At 47.8% G+C, this 24,429-nt stretch overlaps 1 protein-coding gene across 6 annotated transcripts in view; it reads right to left on the bottom strand.

Annotated features, from left to right (window-relative positions):
- The window catches only part of LOC115080763, a 168,623-nt gene that overhangs the window by 2,948 nt on the left and 141,246 nt on the right, over positions 1-24,429 (bottom strand). For all 6 annotated transcript variants that reach the window (XM_029585152.1, XM_029585155.1, XM_029585157.1 and 3 more), the window contains 4 exons: positions 20,205-20,434; positions 17,798-18,887; positions 10,897-11,132; positions 9,452-10,523 (listed from right to left, as the gene is read on the bottom strand). In XM_029585152.1, coding sequence (XP_029441012.1) covers positions 9,452-10,523; positions 10,897-11,132; positions 17,798-18,887; positions 20,205-20,434 — 2,628 coding nt within the window. The remainder of the gene's footprint in view (positions 1-9,451; positions 10,524-10,896; positions 11,133-17,797; positions 18,888-20,204; positions 20,435-24,429) is intronic.

Raw genomic sequence — 24,429 nt, 5'->3', positions numbered from 1 at the left:
TCCACTACGCCAGCAGTCAAAACCAAAGTCTCCAACATACCTGTCCTAAAGTCCCCTCCAATTCACTGTCCTTCACAAGGCGGTGTCAGAGCGAACCATTGTGGAGGCAGGTTTTTCCTGCCGAATAGACATTATCCTCCATCCATTCACCTCAAGTAACAAGTGAGCTCATGGTTTTGCCCTCATGATGGCCAAAACTCAAAAAACCCCAGGCCTGAAAATAGCTGACTGCAGCTTGGCTCGCAGAGCCTGCACAGGTCTTGCAAGAACAAATCTTGAGCCACGAACAGACCATGAACTGTTACAGCTGTAGGAAGCTTCATGCCTGCTCTGAGGCCTTGGAAGAAGTGGGGCAGGGTGGGGGTGGGGGGGGGGGTGCTCTGCCTGATGAAGGTATATTTTTAGGTCAGATGTACAAAGCCATACTTTAGAGTGGCTACCAGCTTGGAGGCTGGGAGGTCTTGACTTTATCCAGCAGGGTGCACTCTTTTTCTTGTTCTCCTAGCATCAGAGTTTAAAAAAAGAAAAAAAAAAAGGCAGAAATCCATCCAGCTGAAGAACTCCCAAGCCCTTTGGGGCAGCGGATGAATGTCTGAGATATGAGATGGGGAAAACCACTGGAGGAAATATGAAATACGCACAACCTTGGTGTCAAGACTTCAACGTCTTTCTTCAATGTTTGGCGCCGTATCTCCTGAGCTCGACCGAACAACACTTGGATGCCAAGCAGTAAAGGGTGAGATGGTTCCCTGCTCCTAGGCCTAGTCTTTCATTTTGGTGCTGAAGCATCACTAGTGGACGGTGTAGCTCTCCTACGTCTATGCTAGTGTTGATGACTGGGACTTTCCTTTTGCAACAATATCATCTTGGATTCTCTATAACTGGAGCTTGACATCTTTAAGCAGATATCGCCACCAAGATCATCATGCTCTAGCCCCAGGCAACACACACTCTGTGATGGCTTGTTAAAGACACCTTGAAGTTGTACTGAGAATATTGCCTGAAGCTTGGGGGGGGGGGGGGGGGGGGGGGGGTTCAGCCATGCTGAGAAAAACTGTCAAAGCAAAATCAAAATCTGAAATTTTGACAAAGGAAAAAGTAAAAAGAGGGTGGGTGGAGCAGTTGGAGGACACTCAAAGAAGTTACGGTCAGGCAATTGATGTTGCCCCACATCAGTCTGACAGTATTTTCTGTCTCCAGCAGATGGTGGACATGCATCTCCCCTTGTGGGAATAGCTTATTTAAAAAAAAGGGAGAAAAAAAAAAGAGGAAGAAGGAACAGAACTCTGGAGGTGATCACAGTCTGGTGCTCTCCCTCAGTTGAGCATTGAGTCAAGGCTTTTTTTTTGCCAGGTTTCGGCTCAAAAAAAAAAGTTGAAAGACAGAATGAGAAGGGGGAGCGTGAGGGTGAAAGCTCGTGCCTTCTCCTCCCATAACCGCAGGCCCAATCATGCTTCCAGCCAACAAAAGGCTGGACTCAAATAAAGAGAAATTCTGTTTTTCTCGGGCCATCCCCCCCTCCCCCAGAGGTTCCCTTCTCACACTACTGTTCCGAGCCAGTGGAGGCGAGGGGGGGGGGGGGGCAGCTTTTGATTTCCCGGGCTGCTGGTCCTGTTAGGGAAAGGAGCTCCGCAGTGAGAAAAAGGGCTGCTGAGCCTCGTGGTTGGCCGCGGCTTGGTGTTTCCCAGGCACTCGTGCGTGCGGTGAGGCCACAGCCTAGAAAAAGTTTTGTACGAACGTGCGCTAGCCCGAGTGCGCGCAGGTCCACACGAGTACGCTCGCTAGCCTGCTTCGGGTTTGCGCACGCACGAATGAGCATCCGGATTGGGCATTTAGGATGCGGCCTCAAGTTATTTATTTTATTTAACACTTTTCTATATTGACCTTCCTGAATAAATTCAAATCAAATCGGTTTACATGTAACAAGGGGTAGAACTTAATCAACCATTTAACAAGAGGCGAAAGTTACATATAACAAGGAGGTAGTAACTTGGGGGGGGCTAAGTTAGCCAGAGGCAAAGGACAGCAAAACTGAATAAACTAAATACAAAACAAAGAAACAGAGGCAAAAATATCAAGCCTAAACTAGGCAGGGCGCCTAGTCAGGTAAGCGGAGTCCTGTCTGGTAGAAAATGGATGGTTTTGAAAGTTAAGGGAAGGCTTGGAGGAAGAGCCAGGTCTTAAGTTTTTTTCGAAAGGTTAGAGGGCAAGGTTCTAGCCTGAGGTCTGTGGGTAGGTTATTCCAAATGGCCGGACCCGCTGTAGAGAATGCTCGTTCTTTGGTGGTTGATAGACACGTGGATTTCTTTGGGGGGACTTGCAGGGTACCTTTATACTCTCTGCGTACGCACATCCCAGAGAGTTGGTTGGTCGTTTTCTCTCCCATCCGAGGCAAGCGGAACAAATGCGCTGGGGACCAGAAAGATTAAGGGGCCTCCTTTTTTGTGCAGCTTGCCATATACGGGCAAACCAGCCATCGCGATTGCTTAGCCTATATCAACGCAGCCTAGAGGCTCAGGGTGAATTGACCACTATTGGAACATCCCCCTTACCTGGTGAGGGCTTGGTGGAAAGCGACTCAGGAGGCGATGTGCTAGACAGAGGCAGTTCACACCTCCCCTGTGGTTCTCTATGGGCAGGGTATTCCCAGAGGGAGCTGCGGAGGAAGCCTTAGCAGGTCCATGGTCCCACAGTTGGATTCAGCTTCCTTCTTTTGGGTGGAATATTTTTTCCAAGGGTTGCTAAATGTTTTAAAAGGGCGCCCAGTGGGGGCTATTCGGCCCCGTCAGGAAGGAAAACGGTCCAGGCCTTCAACGGCCAGGTCACATAAGCACCGTAAAGGGAAGGAGCCGCTTTTGGTGGAGGAAGCAAAGGACCAGTGGGGCCTGTCTTGCATTGAGCTGCTGAGCTTGAGACATAAAAACATAGATAAATAGATATGACGGCAGAAAAGGACCAAATGGTCCATCCAGTCTGTCCAGCAACCTTATGGTAGTATCTGCTGCGCCATGCAGGTTACCCCCATGCTTATCAGTTTCCTAGACCATAAACATCAGAGCTCTTGGTTGCTGTTTGAATCCAATTCCCTGTTACCCCTTGCCGTTGAAGCAGAGTGCAATGTTGGGCTTGCATCAAAGTATCAGGCTTATTGGTTAAGGGTAGCAAGAGGCTTTCCATAGACACACCTGGATGGGATTCCTCTTTGGTTCAGACATAGGGTCTGTGCCAGGAACTCCCAGAGTCTTCAGGGTCTGGGAGTCCAGGGCCAGCAATTCATCTCTATAGAAAAACTATAGCATGGTCTGGGTATGGCTCCAGGCCTGGAGGGATTTCCCCTTCTCCAATGAGTCTGCATCCCCATCGTTGTCCGTGGTGTCTGGGTCCCTGTCAGGGATACCCTTGGTGAGGCGAGGCATGTCCTGAGGCATGCTGGGAGGACGAGGCCTTCCCAGCTGGGGCTCAGACTGGGCAGGGGCAGCAACTGACTGCGCCTGAACAAAGGCTTGAAGGCCCTGAAAGAATTCCACTCAATAAAAGGTTGCCAGGTCCATACCTAGCCCAGGAGGAACTGGGAGGGGCTGGGCTTGGAAAAATTCTGAGATTCCAGCCCTCCCCAGGCTTCCTCCCAGTGCTGACACAGGAAGGATTCTAGGTTAGACTGCGCAGCCCTAATATGGCAGGCAGCACAAAGGGAGTGTCGCTTGTGCTTCTTTGTTGCCGGAGCCATAGTTAACAGAGCTTGTGCGTTCAGCCAGTTAGCGCCTGAGCTCGAGCGCGCACAAGTCTGCCCTGACGTGCATAAGTATAAGCATCCAGTTGTGCGCAAATGTATGCGTGTACTTACGTGTGCAGGTGCGCGCGTGCACAACAGGGCCGGCGCTTACAGACGGACAATGGGGGAAAATGGCGCCGCACCAAACCACGCATATGATGGTGCCGCCTAGCCTGCCCACCTATTCTGCAGCAGGGCCTAACCCATCGGGGGGGCTGCTCAACCTGCTCGGAAAATCCCCTTCCCTTGCCCTAATGGGATCGGAAATGTCATCAGTACGGCACGCCCAGCAAGGAGACCGGAGGAAAGACTTACCAAAGAAAGCCCTTCCACGTCTCTGAATCAGAGGAGTTCTTCTTTACTTACCTGGGCTCAGCGCTTACCGGCTGAGTACAGAGATGGTTTCCGGCTGCGGGAGGAAGAGGGCATAGGCTTCAGCAGCAAAGTCCATGCCAGGAACCGGCCACCGGACCAAGGCCTACCTCTGAGGGATCTCGGAAATTGCCTCAGGAATTCTCAACTGGGGCAGGCACCATTAGGTATCACCGCAGAACAGCGGGGCTCGATCTTTCTCCCATTTAAAGGTAACATTTCCTTTTCTAAAGAGCACTGTGTTCCCGATAGGGAAGGCTAGGAGATGGAGAGATACTGAAAGGCTGAGGTCACTGTAGGGGTATAATCTAGGGTGACGTCAGCTTTGAACCCAACTCTGTTTCCATCTGCTAACAGGGGAGCACGTAACCCATTGGTCCCAGGTCCATCTGGCTACACCCTAGGAAATGGTCTGTTTTCACAGTGGAAGAAGATAAGCAGTGGAGTGCACTTTTTAATATATCTATAAATGATCTGGAAAGGGGCACGACAAGTGAGGTGCTTAAATTTGCGGATGACACAAAATTATGCAGAATAGTTAAGTCTCAAGCTGATTGGGATAATTTGCAGGAGGACCTTGTGAGACTGGAAGATTGGGCGTCCACATGGCAGATGAAATTTAATGTGGACAAGTGCAAGGTGTTTCATATAGGGAAAAATAACCCTTGCTGTAGTTACATGATGTTAGCTTTCATATTAGGAGCTACCACCCAGGCAGAGGCATACCTAAAGTATTTGGCACCCCCCCCCCCCCACCCAATATATAATTTTAAAATGTCCTAAACATCAGACACATCAAATAACACCCAATAAGTAAAACTAATAAGGATTTTAAAAATCTCCTGCTCTCCATATCTGTCATCCTAAGATTGTTGTAGACTGTGGGCACGCATGCACACACACACACACACACAAATATACTCCCTCTCTCTCATACACACACATACATGCTTGGTTAGACAGAGGGAGCATATGTGTGTGTGTGTGTGTGTGAGAGAGACTCACACATACACACACACTTTCTCTGTATCTCTCACACTCACACACTTCCTGTATGTCTCTCATACACGCTTCCTCTGTATTTCTCTCACACGTTTCCTCTCTCTCACACATGCAGGCAAAAACTGAACTGGAAATCACAAGCCAGATTCTGTATGGAGTGCAACAATGGAAAAGCAGAAAATCACTATTCCTCAAAACAATACAATCAAGAAATATAAATCAATCAGAATAGTAAAACCATACTAAAAAATATACATTTCACAACAGCTGATGAATAGAATATTCAATAATTAGAAGCTCCTGTACAAATTTTTAAAAATTTCCTAAACATCGATAAAATATTTCAGAACAGCAGACACATCAAATAACACCCAGTAATTAAAACTAATGAGGATTTTAAAAATCCCCCACTCTCCATACCTATCACCCTGAGATTTTCATGAACTGGGGGAACACACACACAAACAAAATATCCTCCCTCTGTCTCTCACACACATACATGCTTGATGAAAGACAGAGGGAACTTGAGTGTGTCTGTGTGAGTGTGTATGTGAGTGAAAGAGACTGACGTTTCCTCAGTCTCTCTCTCACACACACACGCTTCCTGTCTCTCACCCCCACCCCTGCATACAGGCACTCTCATAAATATACATACACACATACAGGCACACACACTCCTCTATACACTCACCATCTCAGACACACACACCCACCCGCACCCCCACCTTCACTCCCCCCACATACACACACCCACACCATTTACAGACACACACAATTAAATTATGCATTTATAACAAATTTTACATGAGAAAGAACATTCAAGAGTACAGTCTTCCGAGGCAAAAATATCACTTACAACATGCATATTATATTTACATGCACTCCTGTGGTGCCCAACCAGAAAACTCTGAAAAAAAAAGACACTTGGAGCTCCTTTGGAATTAAATTTTTTGTAATGCGTATTGGATGTGAGCTTGGCCCTCAGAAAGCCATGAACAAACAGAATTACCATTACAATATAGTAAAACCTCCCATACCAAAACAACCCCCACAACCTTATCTATGATTCACACATACACATTTTACAGAGCTCCCTATGAGGGAGGCAGATAATGTGAACCAGCAGACAGCAGTACAATTAGGCAGGCACATACGTTTAAGAGAAGACAGCAACTATTTCTTTTTTTTAAGTCTCCAGTGGAGTCAGAGAGAAAAGGAGGAAGGGGAGAGCCGTGGTTGAACAGAGAGTCAGGGCTGCCGAGGAGAGGTTGGGGTGGTGAGACTGAGAGCAGCGCCTGGTGTTGCCTGCCACCCGTCGACTTCCCTGAGCCGGTGAGATGGAGAGAAGAACACGGAAGGAACACCCACTACACTGACTCACCATCAAAATCTCCGGTCAGTGGCTGCCTGCAGCATCATCTCCAAATCGGGACTCAGAGTCGGCACGGCAGCAGCAGCAGCCGCCTCGGAAGAGCCAGAGCCAGAAAGGAATCCAAGTGGGGTCGGGAATCACTAGCACAGCACAGCTGGGAAGCATGCGTCCGACTCAACACATGCTCCCCCCCGCCCCCCGATAGGCGCTATTCATAGCGGTTGATTGGTCACTGGCACCCCCACCCCTTGTCGTCACTCAGGGCGGACCACCTTCCTTGACCCCCCCCCCCCCCCCCTTAGCACACCTATGCACCCAGGAAGGAGATCTAGGTGTCATAATGGATAATACATTGAAATTGTCAGCTCAGTGTGTTGTGGCAGTCAAAAAAGCAAATAATGTTAGGAATTACTAGGAAGGGAATGGCGAATAAAATGGTGGATGTCATGCCTCCATATCACTTCATGGTGAGACTGCTCCTTGAATACTGTGTGCAGTTCTGGTCATTACAGCTCAAAAAAGATATAGTTGCACTGGAAAAAGTACAGATAAGGGCAATCAAAATGATAAAGAGAATGGAACGGCCCCCCTATGAGGAAAGGCTGAAGAGATTAGGGCTGTTCAGTCTGGAGAAGAGACGGCTAAGGGGGGATATGACAGAGGTCTACAAAATCATTAAATGACTTGAACAGGCACATGTGAATCGGTTATTTACTCTTTTGGATAATACAAGGACTAGTGGACACTCCATGAAGTTAGCAAGTAGTTCATTTAAAACAAATTGGAGAAAATTCTTTTTCACTCAAAGCATAATTAAGCTTTGGAATTCATTGCCAGAGGATGTGGTTAGTGTAGCTGGGTTTAAAAAGGGTTTGGATAAGTTCTTGGAGGAGAAGTCCATTACCTGCTATTAATCAAGGAGTATTAGTAGCTTGGGATCTATTCATTTAATGTTTAGGTACTTGGCAGGTACTTGTGACTTGGTTGGCCATTGTTGGAGACAGGATATTGGGCTTGATGGACCCTTAGTCTGACCCAATAGGGCATATCTTTTATGACCCTTGGGCAGAGGCGAGATTGGCTCTACCTGCATGGAGAAGCCCTGCAGGTTCTCACTGTCAGCGGGTGGACCCAGGCGAACCACAGACCAGACAGGAGCTTCACTTTTACCAGCCCACATTCCCCTTGGGTTGAGCTTTTGGGTGCCAGGGCCAGCAGGACTTAGATAAGGATCTCTGCTGGGGACTGGAGACGTGGTCTGAGGCCAGGCAAAGGTCGTAGGCAGGCGGCGAGTAAACATGTCAGGGTCTGGGCAAGGGTCTGAGGAAGGCAGCAATCAGGCATGAACGAGGTCCAGGCAAGAGGTCAAACCAAGTATCTGTCCGAGGGAGAGGAAGAGGAACAGATAGGGCTGAGGCATACAGGCAAGGCAGAAGCAGGTCGGACAGAGAAGGACTGGGGCAGGCAGAGATGAAAGCTAGGAAGCAACACACACTAAAATCAGGTAACAGGACTTGTTGCTGAGGCGAGTTGCTTCTGGGGAGCTGCCCTTATATAGGACAGTAGTGATGATGTCATCTCTAGGGGCCGCGGGGACTTTCCTGCCACGGTCCCTTTAAATATAGAGAGGTGTCACGCACAGTGCATAGCCGTGGGCAGCATCCAGCTGCGTGGAGGGCTGACGGCGTCCTGCCTTGGGGTGAGCTGACTGCGGTCCGCTGTGTCGGGGAGCAGTGCAGCTGGCCCAGATTTGGAGGTGAGGACGGTGGTTCATGGGATTAGCCCATGGACCGCCAAACACAACAATGTCCAACTCTTCTTGGGGGCCCCCCCCCCACCCCACTATATATAGCCTGAAAATTTGTTGGCGATAAACTCTAGATGAGAATTTTATTAGTGGGAGATGGACACATAGGTACACAGACAGGCCAATCGTATACGTCGCCCTTTCTTCACAAAGTAGGCTAATTAGTAGATAACAGCAGAAAAAGACCAACGAGTCCATTCAGTCTATTGTCCATACTGCGATGATAGATCCCAGTTCCAAGCTTGTAAGTTCTCTCTCCTTATCCAGGACAGTTTTTTTTGTCACCTTCCTCATTTGGACTCTACCATCTCATTTATTAAATTTATAAATTGTATGTGCAAAACGAGCTCAATGCGATGTACAAAAAAAAAAGTAAATTACATAAAAGTCCATTAGACTAACATACACAAGACTTGGTGCATTCAACTGCTTTGCCCCAAAATTATGGAACAGTATACTAATAACCCTTCTCTTTTAAGAAGCTTGGCTATTCAACTAGAATCTCCCCTAGACTCTACAGCAGACATGCCACCTCCTACTTCCTGACTTCAGGAAATCTGGCAAGTTGGCCAGGTCTTACCTCAGATTCTACAGCAAAAACTCCTACCTCTACCACCTGACTTCTAATACTCTTTCTCAGTTGAGCCCAATACTTCTTTGTTATCCTTTCATCAGGTGCTTCATGCGTCTCTCTATGCATTAAGTACTCTACTCTTACAGTCCATTATTATTTACATAGATTTTTCACTCAAAGGACCAAGATGTACTCTCCTATTACCTTATAGGTATTATTTACACCTTTGATACCTACTAATAATGTAGGTCTTATCTGTATTTATGTTGAATGTTCTTTATTTTTAACATAATCCACCTTGAGACTAACTTTGGAAAAGGAGGAATATCAAATGTTGATAAATAAAACAAAAATAACTAACAAAATCAACTAGCAACTCCATGACGCAAGAAAATACAAATCATACTAAAAATAAACGATACAAAAAAAAAAAAAAGACAACGAAAAATTAAACAACACTGTCAAATTAGTAATGCAAAAAAATAAAAAGTACATTTCAGTCTACTAGGGGGAAGTGCATGGAGTGAGGGACCATCACATAAGTCTATTCACCTCATCTGCAGCAGCAGGCTGCAACTGGGTCTGCTTCTCTTCCTCTTGGACCATCTTCCCTGCCACCTTTAGCAGGGCCTGGATGCAAGCTGCCAGCGGGCTGGGAAAGCTCACCGCCGAACGTAGCTCTTCCGGCTTCCAGGCGGCATACTCCAGAAACTGGCCATTGCGCATGCGGTGGCCCCAGTACTCGGCCCAGTCTTCCTTGCGCCCCTGCCAGGCCTCCAGGAAGTGATGCAGGAAGCGAGGGGGTGCGGTGGCCTCCAGCTTCTGGAAGGAGAAGTTGTAGACAACGGGTGAACGAGCACGGACCATATTGTAGATAAGTCTCTTCAGCTTGACCTGCGCCGAGGGGTCTTCCATGGCTAATTTCTTATAGAGTGCATTCAGCGCATGGGTCTGGCTCATTCGCACGCAACAGGATGGGAGGAGCTCATGGATGAGGTCCAGCTCCTTCAAGTCAGCTTGCAGGATGATGCCTTTGGTCAGCGACCTGACCGCTGGTACGCTCTGGATGAAGAAGGCCACTAGAAAGCGGATGGGTGCTTGGTTCTCCTTTCGCGTGATGAAATAGGCACACTCCCGACTCTGGTTGGCTGTGTCCTCACAAAGGACTGTATAAAGGTCAAAGTTACTGTTCACTGCCAGTGAGCGGCCAAGGTAAAGGATGGATGGATAGCATCGGAGCAAGGCTCGGTTGTGAGAGGTCACCAAGAAGAGGCTATCCACCTGGACCGTATTTGGCTGGAAAATCAACCTCACCTGGCAGGCAGAATCCAGAAGGAGCAAGGCCTCCAGTTCCCACAGGAGGTCCACCAGAGCTGGCTCCAGGGTTTCTTGATGGTCCAGCAGCAGCTGGAGGTCTGAGGGCATCAGGAAGCGCTGGGAGATGCTGCTGGTGAGCTGGGCAGAGAGGAAGAACTTGGAAGTCAAGCGGAATTGGGAGAAGAGGGCTTGGAACTCCCAGGCATCCAGCTCATGATTGTGGTCCAGGAAGGCTTGGATGATGGAGAGCCGTGTGCGGTCCTGCACAGCCCGCAGGGTGATGCTGGATGAGCATGGACAGTTCAGACTAGGCGGCATAAACAGAAAGATGAGACACAGGGTTAGTGATACCAAATCCACCAATCTATTGTTGCCTCTAATTAGGAGTTTGAGTCACTGGTACTTTTTATCCAAACTGTGTCACAATTAGCTTTATGACCAAGCACTTCAGGTGAGTGCATGTGTGGGTCAATGACAGCTGTACAGTTTCACAAATAGGCAACAAGGAAAAAGCTAATTATTGCTATTAGTTAATTGCAGTTGAGAAAACCAAGGAACAGGGAACTTGGTTTAGCAACAGAGATTCAAGTGATCAAGTAAGGTCTGCAGTATTGCGGCAGAAAGGAAGAACAGGCAGGATAGATAGATGGTGCCCACTACATCAATGTGTAACAACCTACCTTGGCAACGTTGTCCTCGGGTGGGGAGCATCTGCGAAGGTCTTCTGGCACACCAGCTTAACAAAGGCATACTTGAGGCCCTCAGTCTGCGCTGGGCCAGCCAGCTCATTCGCTGGGGTGGCCAGCTCAATTTTATACAGGACTTTTCTCTCCTCGCACCAGGAATCAAAGAACTCGCAAAATTCAGTCCAGCTCCGAAACTCCCTTCCTTTCAGCTCTCCAGCTGACTCGCCGACCTGTGAGAGGGGGGGGGGGAGTGAGGACATCAAAGTGTATTAGACTGAATTTTAAAAGCACTGCTCAAGCTAAAAAGCCCTTAATACGCGAGCATGTGGGCCATGCGTGAGCGAGGCATATTTAAAACGCCAGAGGTTACGCACGCGTAACAAACAAAAATGGGGAGGGGCAGGGCCAACTGATACGGGCATAACTCCGTGTTTTAAAATCAGAGGCCACAGCGTAGGGCAGCTCGTTATGCCTAATGACTTTACTGCTGCTCCTGATGAGGAGCAAGTCTGCAGATCTCGTATTTCTGGCCTTATACAACAGGATGAGGGATCCGGGTCAATTGGGGGATGTGTAGGGTGAAGAACCAGAGGGGTCTGGATGACCCCGAGATTGACTGGGCAAACTGGTGGACTAAGTTGAAAAACTGGGAATACCCCCTCGGGCGAGCAGGTTTTAAAATCTGCTTACATATGCGAGTTAAAGCCAGAAAAGTCCTATGGAAGATGTGAGAAATAGGTTTGCTCGAGTCACCTCTTAAAATTAGTAACATACTTACAAGCGGTAGGCGTATTTTAAATCCTATGCGTGCAAATGCGCACAAGATTTAAAATTCCAATGTATCTCTGCTCGCACGTCGATACGTGCATGCCTGATTGTGCACTGCACATCAGTAGTTGAGTTTGATGTTAACTGTCCTACAAACGTTGGGGAGTTTATCCCAAATGAAGCTAATATTCAAGGAATGTAGCGGCCTAATTGCTAATTTAGGAAGCTAGATCCCGGGGGGTGGGGTGAATATTCCTCCATCTTTCTTGCAGAGTGGCTAAACATTGCCACTCAAAAAATGAGCTTTCTTGGGGAGTTTAGGAAGCAAGGACATAAAATTAGCCATCTAGCACCAATCAGGTAATTTAGCTGGCCAAATATAGGTGCAACTGTTGCAGGCTTAAATTTAGCCAGCTAGAGTTGATCCTAATTTCAGCTGCGATCTAGCTGGCAGGTTGCAGCTGCAACTAATCCTATGTTAGCTGGCTAAAACAAAGCCAGCTACTTTAGCAACACTGTCCTGCACTGAGAGTTGGCCCTATGTGTTCTCTTTTTTTTTTTTTTTCATCCACAAGCAGGGTTGAATTAGACAATCAACCACCTGGTTGGTTGTCTGTTTGAATCAGGATGACCTGGTTGGAAAGGTGATCCTGAAAAGCCCTGAGAGCATATCTGATTGCACGAAGCTCCAGGAAATTTATTTGGTGTTTGGCTTCCTCTGGAGACCAAATGCCCTGAGTTTGCAGGTTTGCAACATGTGCACCCCAGCCTAGGTTGGAGGCATCTGTTGTCAAAGTTATTTGAGGTTCTGGAGCCTGAAATGGAAGGCCTTGAAGCAGATTGGATTGGTTTATCCATTGTATTTTCCATCTATTGTTCGATGTAAACCGATATGATGTACCTACTAATGTTGGTATAGAAAAGCTGTTAAATAAATAAATAAAATAAATATCCACCAAGCCAGCGATAAGCAGAGCTGGTTGGTGATGTGGACAATGGTGGACATTGGCTGAGAAGACTGAATCCACTGTGATTTTAGAGTCCACTGCATTACTCTCATGGCCAGGCGGGCCATGGGAGTGACATGCACCGAGGAGGCCATATGACCCAGTAAGATCAGAAAGTGACGTGCAGTTGAGTGTTGTCGAGACTGCAGTCGATGGGCCAGAGAGGTGAGAGTGAAAGCTCGATCCTGAGGTAGGAAGGCTCTCTCTTTTAGAGTGTCCAAGTCGGCCCCTATGAACGATAGGGTTTGAGAGGGAACTAGCCTGGATTTTGGATAGTTTATGAGAAACCCTAGGGAGATCAGGATATGGCACGTGAGACATAGAGACGTCAGTGCAGCTTGCTGAGTAAGAGCCCTGATCAACCAATCGTCGAGATAGGGGTAGACGTGGACACTGACTCCTGAGAAAGGCAGCTACCACTATGAGGCACTTGGTGAAGACTCATGGGGCAGATGCTAGGCCGAATGGTAACACCCGATATTGGAAGTGTTTCGGGCCTACTAGGAAGCGCAGGAATCTGCGATGTGATGGTGTAATGGAAATGTGTGTGTAGGCATCCTGGATGTCTAGAGAGCAGAGCCAGTCTTCCCTTTGGAGAAGGGGAAGAAGGGAACCCAAGGTCACCATCTTGAACTTTTCTCTTTGTAGGTATTTGTTTAAGGTGCGAAGGTCCAGTATTGGGTGAACACCACCTGACTTTTTTGGTATCAGGAAATACTGGGAATAGAACCCCTGCCCTTGTTGGGAGAGGGGCACTGGTTCTATTGCTTGGGACTGGAGGAGGAGGGGGACCTCCTGCTCCAGGAGCAGTGAGTGATCGGATGTTCCCCACGTCAGCCGAGGTGGGGAATCCAGTGAAACAGAGAGAAAGTTGAGGTGGTAACCTTGGGTTATTACAGCTAGTACCTACTGATCTGTGGTGACTGTGTGCCATGGTTTGGAGAAGTGGCATAACTGGCCTCCGACGGGAATAGCCGGAAGTGGAGGCTGGCTACTGCTCTCTAGGAAGGAGTCAAAAGCCAGATGCTGGACCTGGCTGGGGGGGCTGGCTGTGACTTCTGAACTCGAGGTTGCTTGGATTGGCCTTTTTGGTAAGGCTTAGAAGCTCGAGCCCTGGACGCCGAGGGATAGAATCTCCTTTGCCAATAGAATTGTCTCTTGGAGTCTCTTCTAAAAGATCGTTTGGAAGAGGAAGAGAGATCAGAAGGCAGTAAGGAGAGCTGGTGCAGAGTCGGTTGGTGGTCCTTGAGCTGTGCCACTGCTTCTTGAATCTTTTCTCCAAAAAGATTATCCCCAGCACAGGGCAAGTCAGCTAACCAGTCCTGTACTTCTGGTCTGAGGTCTGAAGACTTTAGCCAGGCCCACCTTCTCGCACTAATTCCTGCCACTGAAACTCTGGAGGCGGTGTCGAAGATGTCATATGCCGAATGTACTTCATGTTTGGCAGCATCTAGACCCTTTTGTGTTAGAGCATGAAGTTGGTCCTGGAATTGCAGAGGTAAGGCTTCAGCAAATTCCTGAATCTTCGTAAACAGGGCCCTATTGTACTGGGTCATGTATAATTGATAGGAAGCAATGCGAGAGAAGAGCATTGACTCATGAAATACTCGTCTTCCAAGCGCATCCATAAATTTCTGTTCCTTTCCTGGGGGAATGGAAGAGTGGGGTTTGGAGCGTCGTGCCCTCTTCTGGGCTGACTCCACAACTACTGAATGATGATCTAGTTTAGCTCTCTGGAAGCCAGGGGCTGTGCCTCAGAGAGAGATGCTGGAAAAGTTTGAACATGGGAAATCTATCACGGATGTGAAAGATTCTGAGATGGAAGAGTGTGGAATGTGATGCCTGAAGACAGTCAAGCAGGCATATTTATATTGAAGTGCCACACACATTATTGTTTGGAAGCGGTTCTACATTTGAGAGACCCAAGGACCACAGTAAAGCTGACATGTGAATAGAGTGAGAAATAAAGAGAGTGATTGTGAAATGATATATGAAGTGACACAATACTATGTAATGTGTGCTAGATTTTAAAAGAAACTACGTCCCTGAAGAAGCCCTAAGTGCTAGGGCGAAACGAGGCTCTAGTTGGACAAGATCAATTTATAGCAGGACAAGACCAATTTACAGTAGTATAAGAGCAATTAACATCATATGTTTAAAAGTATATGGGGATAAAGTGTGTCAAATAAGTATTTAAAAAATGATGTATGAAGTATTGCAATTGCATTAGATGCAAAGGAATTTCTAGCACTTTATATATTTTATGTATAGAATGAGTGGGGAATAAGTGAGATATGTGTGATATGAATGAAGGTATTTAAGGGTAAAGCATGAGTGTGATTTTAGAGTATTTTGGTAAGGGTCCGAGAAGGTAACATAAGAACAGTCAAACTGAATGTATTTATAAAAAATATTTTGTCAATAAATGATAATTAAGCTTGGATAATGGCTTAAGGACCTCTGATTTGTGGTGTGACATATGTTGAGTTTTCGGAGGGCATGCAGGTGTGTTGAACTAGATAGGTGGCATCTGCCTTACGGTTAAACAGGTGCCACAGAGCCAGGGTGCTCCCAATTTCTCTTTAAAAGTTCCAAGAGGATGTCATGAATAGGGATAGACATGATTTCCTTAGGAGCATCGAGAAATTGGAGAAGTTGTAACATCTGATTCTTAGAGTCCTCTTCAGTCTGAAGCTGGAATGGAACTGTTTTAGGCATTTCTTTAACAAAGTTGATAAAGGACAAGTCCTCTGGAGGAGAATGCTTCCTTTCATCAGGAGGAGAGGGCTGTGAAGGCAAATCATCTGAATCCTGGGACGAATCATCGGTCCAGGGATTGTATGGCTCATCACCAGCTCCCATGTGTTCATCAGAAGGGAGTAACTGTGTTATTCCAGAAGGTCCGGGCCTAGGCATCGATGGCCTTGGAGGTGGAACCGAAGGCATCGATGGCATCGAGGGAGGCATCGATGGATGTGTCGGTGGTAGCACTCCGGAGGGCGGAATGGTGATTCTTCTTCTTCTTCCGATGACAAAGGTATCGGTGAGGAAGGAATCGGAGCTATTGGTTCCCTCGGATACACCGGTGGAAGGGCACCGATTAACGTATCCATTCTTGCCAATAGCGGTGCAAGCGCCATGGGTATCGGATCGGTGGCCGGAGCAGGAGCAGGAACCGGCATCGATGGAGGTTTGAACCCCTGGAGTGCTTTACCGATGGTCTCTTGGATCATCTGATCCAATTCCTCACGGAAACCTGGGGCATGGATACCCGGTTCCGGAGTAGGAGGCAGCACTGGCGTAGCCGGAGGGTCCACCAGTGAAGGTGGAATCGCGGATCCCGGCACCTGTCCAGGTGGGGGAACACCTTGGTGACTCAGACACAGAAGAGGATGGGGCTTTTTCTGTTCGGGACTTCTTTGTCGGTGGCTCAGACGACGTCGATGCCGAGGACTTGCCTGTATCGGTGGCCTGAGCTTTTCGATGGTGGTGTCGATGTTTTTCTCGATGTTCTCCTCGGTCTTTCTCCTGAGGAGGAACAGAGGGGGTCGACACCCATGGAGTCGAAGCCGGTTGGGTAGCAGCGGTTTCCCGGTGCTGGCGCGAAATAGATGGCACTGGTTCAGACGACGTCGAAGCTATCTATGGAGTCAGGGTTTTTGGCCGAAAGAGAAGTCCCATCTTCTCCAGCCTAGCTTTGCGACCCTTTGATGTCATTTGGGCACATTTGGTGCAAATAAGGACATCATGGTCAGACCCCAAACACATCACACAGATCGTGTGAGGGTCAGTGATGGACACCGTTCAAGTGCAGTCAGGGCACTGACGAAAACCCGACAGCATAGCCTCGACAAAATTTAGCCGTGGTACGGTCGATGGCCGGTAGGCCGCCAGGGAAAAACTTGATGGGAATCGACCGCAAGCAGGTAAAAAAAACTTACCGTTCAACCGCGGAGCAAAGATATCGATAAGGGGACCCCTGTGGGGTAAAATGTTTTTGAAAATATTGATGAAGATCCGTGAGGAAAAATTCCTGTCAGGAATCTCTGAAGAGCTCCTTAACCCGTGTGGCTACTGCTGTGCGGAAAAAAGAAGACTGAAGGGGGACCCCTGCTGGCTGCAGGGTTGGTGCTATGCTGGGCATGCCCAGTAGGTGCCAGTCAAAGTTCTGGAAATTTTGACAAAAGTGTTCCGTGATTGGGCGCCATCCTGATGATGCACCCATATGAGAGGACTACCATCCTGCTTGACCTGTGAGAAAGACCGTTGCACGGCCCCGCAGGCAGCACCACGCGGCATGATCCGAACCCCGGACCAAAGAAGGAAGCGCCGAAAAGAGCAGGGGAGCCGAAAAACAAGAGCCGCAAGAGCCAGGATGTGCTGAGCCTACCTGCAAACCAGCGAAAACAAAATGTCGTCTTTTTTTTTTTTTTCCCTTTCAACACCCTTTATCGAGTGCCCAGCTGCAGGTTCCTGCTATCCCCTGACAGGGTGAGTGAACTGGGCTTCCCAGTGTCAACCCTGGCAGCTGCTTGAATAGGAGTGAGCAGCAAGATCTCCAACCCTCTGCCCGGATGCCTCAGCTACCAGAGGGGATGGTTCCCTCAGGACCTAGCAACCCTCTGGGAGGCTGTAGATTTCAGAGGTCCAAGATCTTCCTATTATTTTCTTCCCTTTTTTTTTTTTTTTTTTGAAACTCAGACTGCTGGGATTTGCACCTCCACCACATGCTGGAGACAGAGAAATACTGGCAGACTGCAGGTGGCACCTCAACTTAACTGGCAGTGTCAGTCAAAAACTGCTCTGTCTCCATCTGCTGGAGGGGAGACAAAAATCCAGCTGTCTGGACTGATCTGGGTACGTACAGGGAAAATGAAGGTCTTATAAGAGTTTTTGTATCTGATGACTGGAGGTGGTACAAGGGCTTAATTTAAACTTCCGCCCGCCCCCCCATAGGTACTAAATGGCAGAAAAACCTGTATATACTGATCCACTTATGAACTTTGGTTTCTGCTTTCTTGCCTCTAATTTGGCTTGGGTGCATAACCCTTGCTGCAGTCCACATATGATGATACAAGCTCTGAGCATCAAATCATGAAATACACATTGTACAGATTTACCTGCTGGGAGTTTGTTGGGGTATTGTCAATCCCTGCACAAGCCTCATGCGAAGGTAATGTCTTGTCCTCCAATGATGTCCTGCTGTCACAAAGAACAACCTGAAGGCAGTGGTGCAAGGATGACGATGTGCCCATTCGGCCTTTTAGTGCAAGATGCTTGGCCTTCACGAAAGCACAGATGCTGTCCTCTGCACCTTGGTTCTCGCCTTGCTCTCTGACCCAGAGCTTCTTGCGCGGGTGCCAGGTATCATAGTAATACTGGAAAAAGTCTGCAGGACAGACAGCAATCAAGTTAGTTAAGGAGTGGCTGTAGATCTCAGGGGAGACAGAATGGGCCAGATCGAGCAGGTGTTTCTTGATCTGAGCTTGCACTATTGAGTCCAGGTGAGAAAGTTTGCTGTACAGAAGTTCCAATACCAATGACATACAATATCTCACTGAGGCGTAAGGCACCAGGGCTTCTATGTCCAGGGCATCCTCAATCTCTGGGCTTACTGTTAAGTGCTTGACAGAGGTATTGAGCTTGGGGATGCTCTGCAACACTGAGACCATGAGGAACCTCAATGAATCCGATCCGTCTTTCCTTGCGAGGCAGTAGGCACACACCTTCCACCCCATGCTCTCTTCTTCACAGAAGATGGTGTACAAAGCAAAGCCTGGACTGAAGTCAGCGAGAAGGTCCACATAGAGATGTCCAGCGAATCGATGGGCAAGGTCCTGCATGTGGGAAGTCATGAGGAAAATATTCTTTACGAGTCTTTTGTCCTCCACAAACACCAACTTGATCTTGGCCCCAGGATCAGAAATGAAAAGAGAACCCAGCTCTGTCAGCACCTGGGTCCGGTCCTCAAAATCACCGGAATGAAATCGCTGGAGTCTCCTTAAGTCATTGTGTTCCAGGAACTTCCAGGAGATATCATTTGCAATTCTGGTGGGCAGGTCTATGGGAGCCATCATTTGCCATGGTTTTATCTCATGAGTGGAAGCAGTTTCTGACAAGTCATGGTCATGATGGAGGATGGTGTTAGTGACAATGAGCTTGTCCTTCTGAGGACCTAGTCTCAGTTTAATGAATGCTGGACAGTTCTTCCTGGGTAGGAATGAAGACACTATTAAGTAGTTTATATGTACCTCAGATGATAGGATCATCATTGATTGCCAATCTACAATCCACATCATCCCAACCTCACTATCCTTATGTGACCATTACTTCCATTTCATTGTAACTGTCACCATTAGACTCAATCCATTGTTATCAGAGGCTTAAACAGACATGAGTGCGCTGCTCTAGGAATAATGAAATCCCCTTCCATGGGTAAAACCCTGCTTTACCCACATAAATGAGCTTTTTGATTATTGCCTACCCTATACACGCAAGTACATTACACCTGTGTAGGTCAGCAATGCAAGACTTTACACAGATATCTTCATAGGAATTCACAGAATGAGGTTTTGGTCAGTGGAGGGACTTCTACGAGTTCATTTTGAATAATCACAACTAACCACCTAAATTTACCTTATAAAGTACTTTTGCTTTATTTTGGCAAACTCTTAAATCTAATCATAGACCACTTCACGTTGTATCTGTATTTATGTCTACTAGATACCCTTAAATTCATCAGTGGACAACTTCACATCGTGACCTGCAGTCATGACCAGATACCATGGCAGACTCCAGTGAGGTCTGAGGCCCATGGAGAATAAGTTAACATATTTATATGCAGCACTTATGCCTTTCTCTCCTCCTTCCCCCCGCCACATACTCTTATCTTCCTCTTCTCCCTCCCCTTCCGACTCTGTCCCCACTATCCCCGAGTCTTACTCCCTCTCTTTCCCACTCTAATCCCTCAGTCCCTATTCTCCCCCATCCAACCTAATCCATCAATCCCCAGGTCTCTAGTCTGAAGGCTGCTCCTCCTGCTGGCTCAGCTGAGGATGGGGGTAGTGCCACCTCTGAAATCCTTAAGCCCCCAGTGGCTGCAGTCTGTGCGGGGCCAAAGAACCTCTGCTCATAACTGTTCATGGCACCCTCCGGGGGGGGGCAGTAGTGACTTCTTTTGGAACCAGAACCCACATCTGGAGGAGCAAGCATAGCCCAATAATGTTACATCAGGCACAGGGCTACTGTGGTGGCGCAAGAGCCAGGGGCAGTCATCCCGATGTCCCCCTCTCCTAAGGAAAGCCCTGCCACAAAAAAATCATCATCATCGATAATAGCACCAGTGTTCTCTAACTACCTATCTTGGCTGACAGCACATCATCGCCTACAGTCATGACCACCAAATATGTCACCACCCATGCAGTTTCCTCTACCTAATTATGATTAATTTGCTCACTCCAACCATCAAGGTCTCCTAAAACAAAAAGGAAACACTCAGTTGCCTCCTTCACTTGTTTCTCAACGTACCTCTTGGTGGAGACACTGCAGACCATGTGCACAAAACTGTATTTCAATAACTTTGATGCCTCAGGTCCCCGGATATCCTGGCTTATAGCATCATCGGTGAGGATCACCGAATGTCGGATGACAAACTTCAACTTCCTCTCCTTGCACCAGTTGTCCAGGAAGGAGCAGAAGTCCTCCCAGCTGTGAAACTCAATCTGCTCCAGCTGTTCCTCTACGATGGCTTTGCCAACCTGGCCGAACAAAAATCAGCAATGATTTAGAGGCAGGAGATGGAAAGCAAATGTTGCTTACCTGTAACAGGTGTTCTCACAGGACAGCAGGATGTTAGTCCTCACATATGGGTGACATCACAGGATGGAGCCCAATCACGGAACACTTTTGTCAAAGTTTCTAGAACTTTGACTGGCCCCTACTGGGCATGCCCAGCATGGCACTAAACCTGCAGCCAAGCAGGGGTCCCTCTTCAGACTTATTTTATAGCTACAGGCAGTGCCGAAAACATAAAATAAGAAAACATAACGAACCAAATATCGCGGGGCGGCGGGCGGGTTTCGTGAGGACTAACATTCTGCTGTCCTGTGAGATCACCTGTTACAGGTAAGCAACATTTGCTTTCTCACAGGACAAGCAGGATGGTAGTCCTCACATATGGGTGAGTACCGAGCTGAGGATGTCCGAGAAATGCACCAACAAATCATTGTAAATCACATAATTCTTGTAATGTACCCCGTCATACTTCGGTTAATATTCTATGTTAAAGTTCCTTTCATTTTTCCTCTTGCTCCCAGTTGTACTCATCCCTGTTTTATTGTAACTGTAACTATTTTATGTTTAGCACCTATTATTTATTTCGTTCATTGTTCCTTTATCACTCCACTGTTTATTGTAAACCGGCATGATGCATTTCCAGCATAGCTCCCTGCTTCAACAGCAGGGGAGAAGAAAAAACAACCAACAAGGGCTGTACAACATAGTCTGGGTAAAACAAATAAGCATGGGTGTAGCTTGCTTATTGCGGCGGTTACTACCCCTACTACCCCTAACTAATCAAGCTAGATATTTCACTTGGTTGCAGCTCCATCACTGCTCTCTACATTAATGGTGGGGGTGGAAGGGAAATAGAACCAAGAGCTAAGAGAAACAGATAAATATGAGAGAAAAAAACGTGTGAAGCTTGCTGGGCAGACTGGATGGGCCGTTTGGTCTTCTTCTGCCGTCATTTCTATGTTTCATTTCTATGATGTGATACCCTCACGAATGCCGGTATAGAAAAAACTAAAATAAATAAATAAGATGTGCAATAGGCACAAGTATTGGGGAGGAATTTGGTCGAGGGCATCTTGAACCCTAATGGGCAGGCGGAAGGGTGTTGGTACATCAAGTTGTAAAAAGGTTTTGCAAGACAGACTGGCCGAAGATGGAATCTTGTCTTCCGGCCTTGTCTAAGCAATAATGGGCTGTAAAGATATGGAGAAACCTCCAGGTAGCAGCCCTGCAAATGTCAGGAAGCGGCATCAAGCGTAGGTGTGCTACTGAAGTCGCCATGGCCCTCCAGAGTGTGCCTTAACACGGTCTTGAAGTGGAATGCCTGCTTGCTGATAGTAAAAGGATATGCAGTCCACTAACCAGGAGGAGAGAGTCTGCTTACCCACAGGCTGCCCCAATTTGGTGGAATGGAAAGAGACAAACAACTGAGTGCTTTTCCTGTGGGCAGCTGTACGGTCTAGATAGAAGGCTAGAGCCCGTTTACAGTCAAGGGTATGCAGAGCCTGTTCTCCTGGATTGGAGTGAGGCCTGGGAAAGAAGGTAGGTAGTATAATGGATTGATTAATGTGAAATTCCGATACTACTAGGTAAGAACTTAGGGTGAGTGCGGAGTACTGCCTGGTCCTGCAGAAGTTTAGTGTAAGGCGGATAGGTAACTAGGGCCTGTAACTCACTAACTCTGCGAGCAGATGTGATTGCCAAAAGAAAAATCACTTTTCATGTGAGATAGCGAAGATCACAGGATTGGAGAGGCTCGAATGGTGGTTTCATGAGCCGACCCAAAACCAGATTGAGGTCCCAAGAAGGAGCCGGAGGGCGTAGTGGAGGCTTGAGGTGAAGCAAGTCTTTCAGAAAACATGTTACGAGGGGTTATACTGAAATAGGAACATCTCCAACACCTTTATGGAAGGCGGCCACTGCACTGACATGCATTCTGATGGAGGACGTTTTTAGACCTGATTCTGACAAGTGCCAGAGATAGTCTAGAAACTTCGTGGTGGAACAGGTAAAGGGATCAAGGGATTGAGAAGAACACCATGACTTAAACCTGTTCCATTTGTAGAGGTAAGACTTTCTCGTGGAAGGCTTCCGTGAAGCAATCAGGACACGGGAAACTGGCTCTGAAAGGTTAAGTGGCTGAAGAATTAACCTTTCAACATCCAGGCCGTCAGGGACAAAGCTTGAAGATTGGGGTAGTGTAGGCACCCGGCGTTCTGAGTGATCAGAAGCGGGTCCGTTCCCAAGGGAATGTGCCTGCGAATGCAGAGATCCTGAAGTATTGGAAACCACACTTGGCGAGGCCAGTGAGGTGCTATCAGGATCATGCGTCCCTTGTCCTGATGTAACTTCACGAGAGTCTGCGAGAGAAGTGGAAGTGGAGGGAATGCATATAAGAGACCGGTTGCCCATGAGAGGGAGAACACATCTCTTGGCTGTGACTGTTGGCTGCTAGTGAGAGAGCAAAAGTTCTCTACCTTGCGGTTTTGAGGCGATGCAAAGAGGTCTATGCAAGGATGATCCCAACGTTGGAATATTGCATTCGCTACTGAGGGGTTGAGGGACCACTCATGCGGATGGAAAGCGCGACTTAGGTTGTCCGCCAACACATTGTCCACTCCCGGCAAATAGGTGGCCCTGAGGTACATCAAGTGGGAGAGGGCCTCCGCCCATATCTGCGCAGCTTCCTGACACAGTAGGAAGGAGCCCGTCCCTCCCTGCTTGTTGATGTACCACATGACCACCTGGTTGTCTGTCTGAATCAGGATGACCTGATTGGAAAGGCGATCGTCAAATACCCTGAAAGCATATCTGATTGCTTGAAGCTCCAGGAAATTGATTTGGTGTTTGGCTTCCTCTGGAGACCAAGTTCCTTGTGTTTGCAAATCAGCCACATGGGCTCTCCAGCTGAGGTTGGAAGCATCGGTGGTGAGCATTATTTGAGGGTCTGGAGCCTGGAAGGGCAGGCCTCGGAGTAGATTGATCTGATTTTGCCACCAGGCTAGAGACTGATGAAGTGAGTCAGTGATGTGGACAGTGGTCAATAGAGGTTGGACAGACTGAGTCCATTGTGACCTTAGAGTCCACTGCATGACTCATGGCCAAGCGGGCCATTGGGGTAACCTGTATTGAGGACGCCATGTGTCCCAGTAGGATGAGGAAGTGGCGTGCAGACGTGCGTTGCTGAGACTGTAGCTGGTGTGCGAGAGAGATGAGAGTGAGAGCTCGCTGTCGAGGCAGAAATGCCTTTAACTGCAAGGTGTCCAAGTCTGCCCCTATGAATGATAAAGTTTGAGATGGGACTAAGCAGAATTCTGCATAGTTGATGAGAAATCCTAGCGAAATCAGATTGTGTAAAGAAAGACGTAAGGACGACAGCAGCTTGCTGAGTGGGAGCCCTGATCAACCAATCATCTAGATAGGGGTAGACGTGAACACCTTGAGTCCTGAGAAAGGCTGCTACTACTACGAGGCACTTGGTGAAGACTCGTGGTGCAGATGACAGGCCGAATGGGAGCACTCAGTATTGATAGTGCTCGGGGCCTACTAGAAATCTCAGGAACCTGCGATGAGATGGATTTATCACAATGTGTGTGTACGCATCTTGGAGATCGAGAGAGCAGAGCCAATCTCCTCTTTGCAGAAGAGGAAGGAGGGAACCCAAGGTTACCATCTTGAACTTTTCTCGTTGGAGGTACTTGTTGAGGGCACGTAGGTCCAGAATTGGACGAACGCCTCCCGATTTTTTTGGGGATTAGAAAGTACCGGGAATAGAATCCTAAACCTTGTTGAGAGTAAGGTACTGGTTCTATTGCTCTGGACTGGAGGAAGAGGGAGACCTCTTGCTCCAGGAGTAGTGAGTGGTCAGATGTTCCCCACGCCGGTAGAGGTGGGGAGTCCGGTGGAATGGAGAGAAAGTTCCGGCGATAACCTTGAGAGATTATGGTAAGGGCCCACTGGT

The sequence above is a fragment of the Rhinatrema bivittatum genome, chromosome 19, assembly GCF_901001135.1.
Source record: "Rhinatrema bivittatum chromosome 19, aRhiBiv1.1, whole genome shotgun sequence".
NCBI lineage: Eukaryota > Metazoa > Chordata > Amphibia > Gymnophiona > Rhinatrematidae > Rhinatrema > Rhinatrema bivittatum.
Note: the sequence above shows the minus strand (reverse complement) of the source record. Positions and strands in the feature narration are given on the sequence as shown.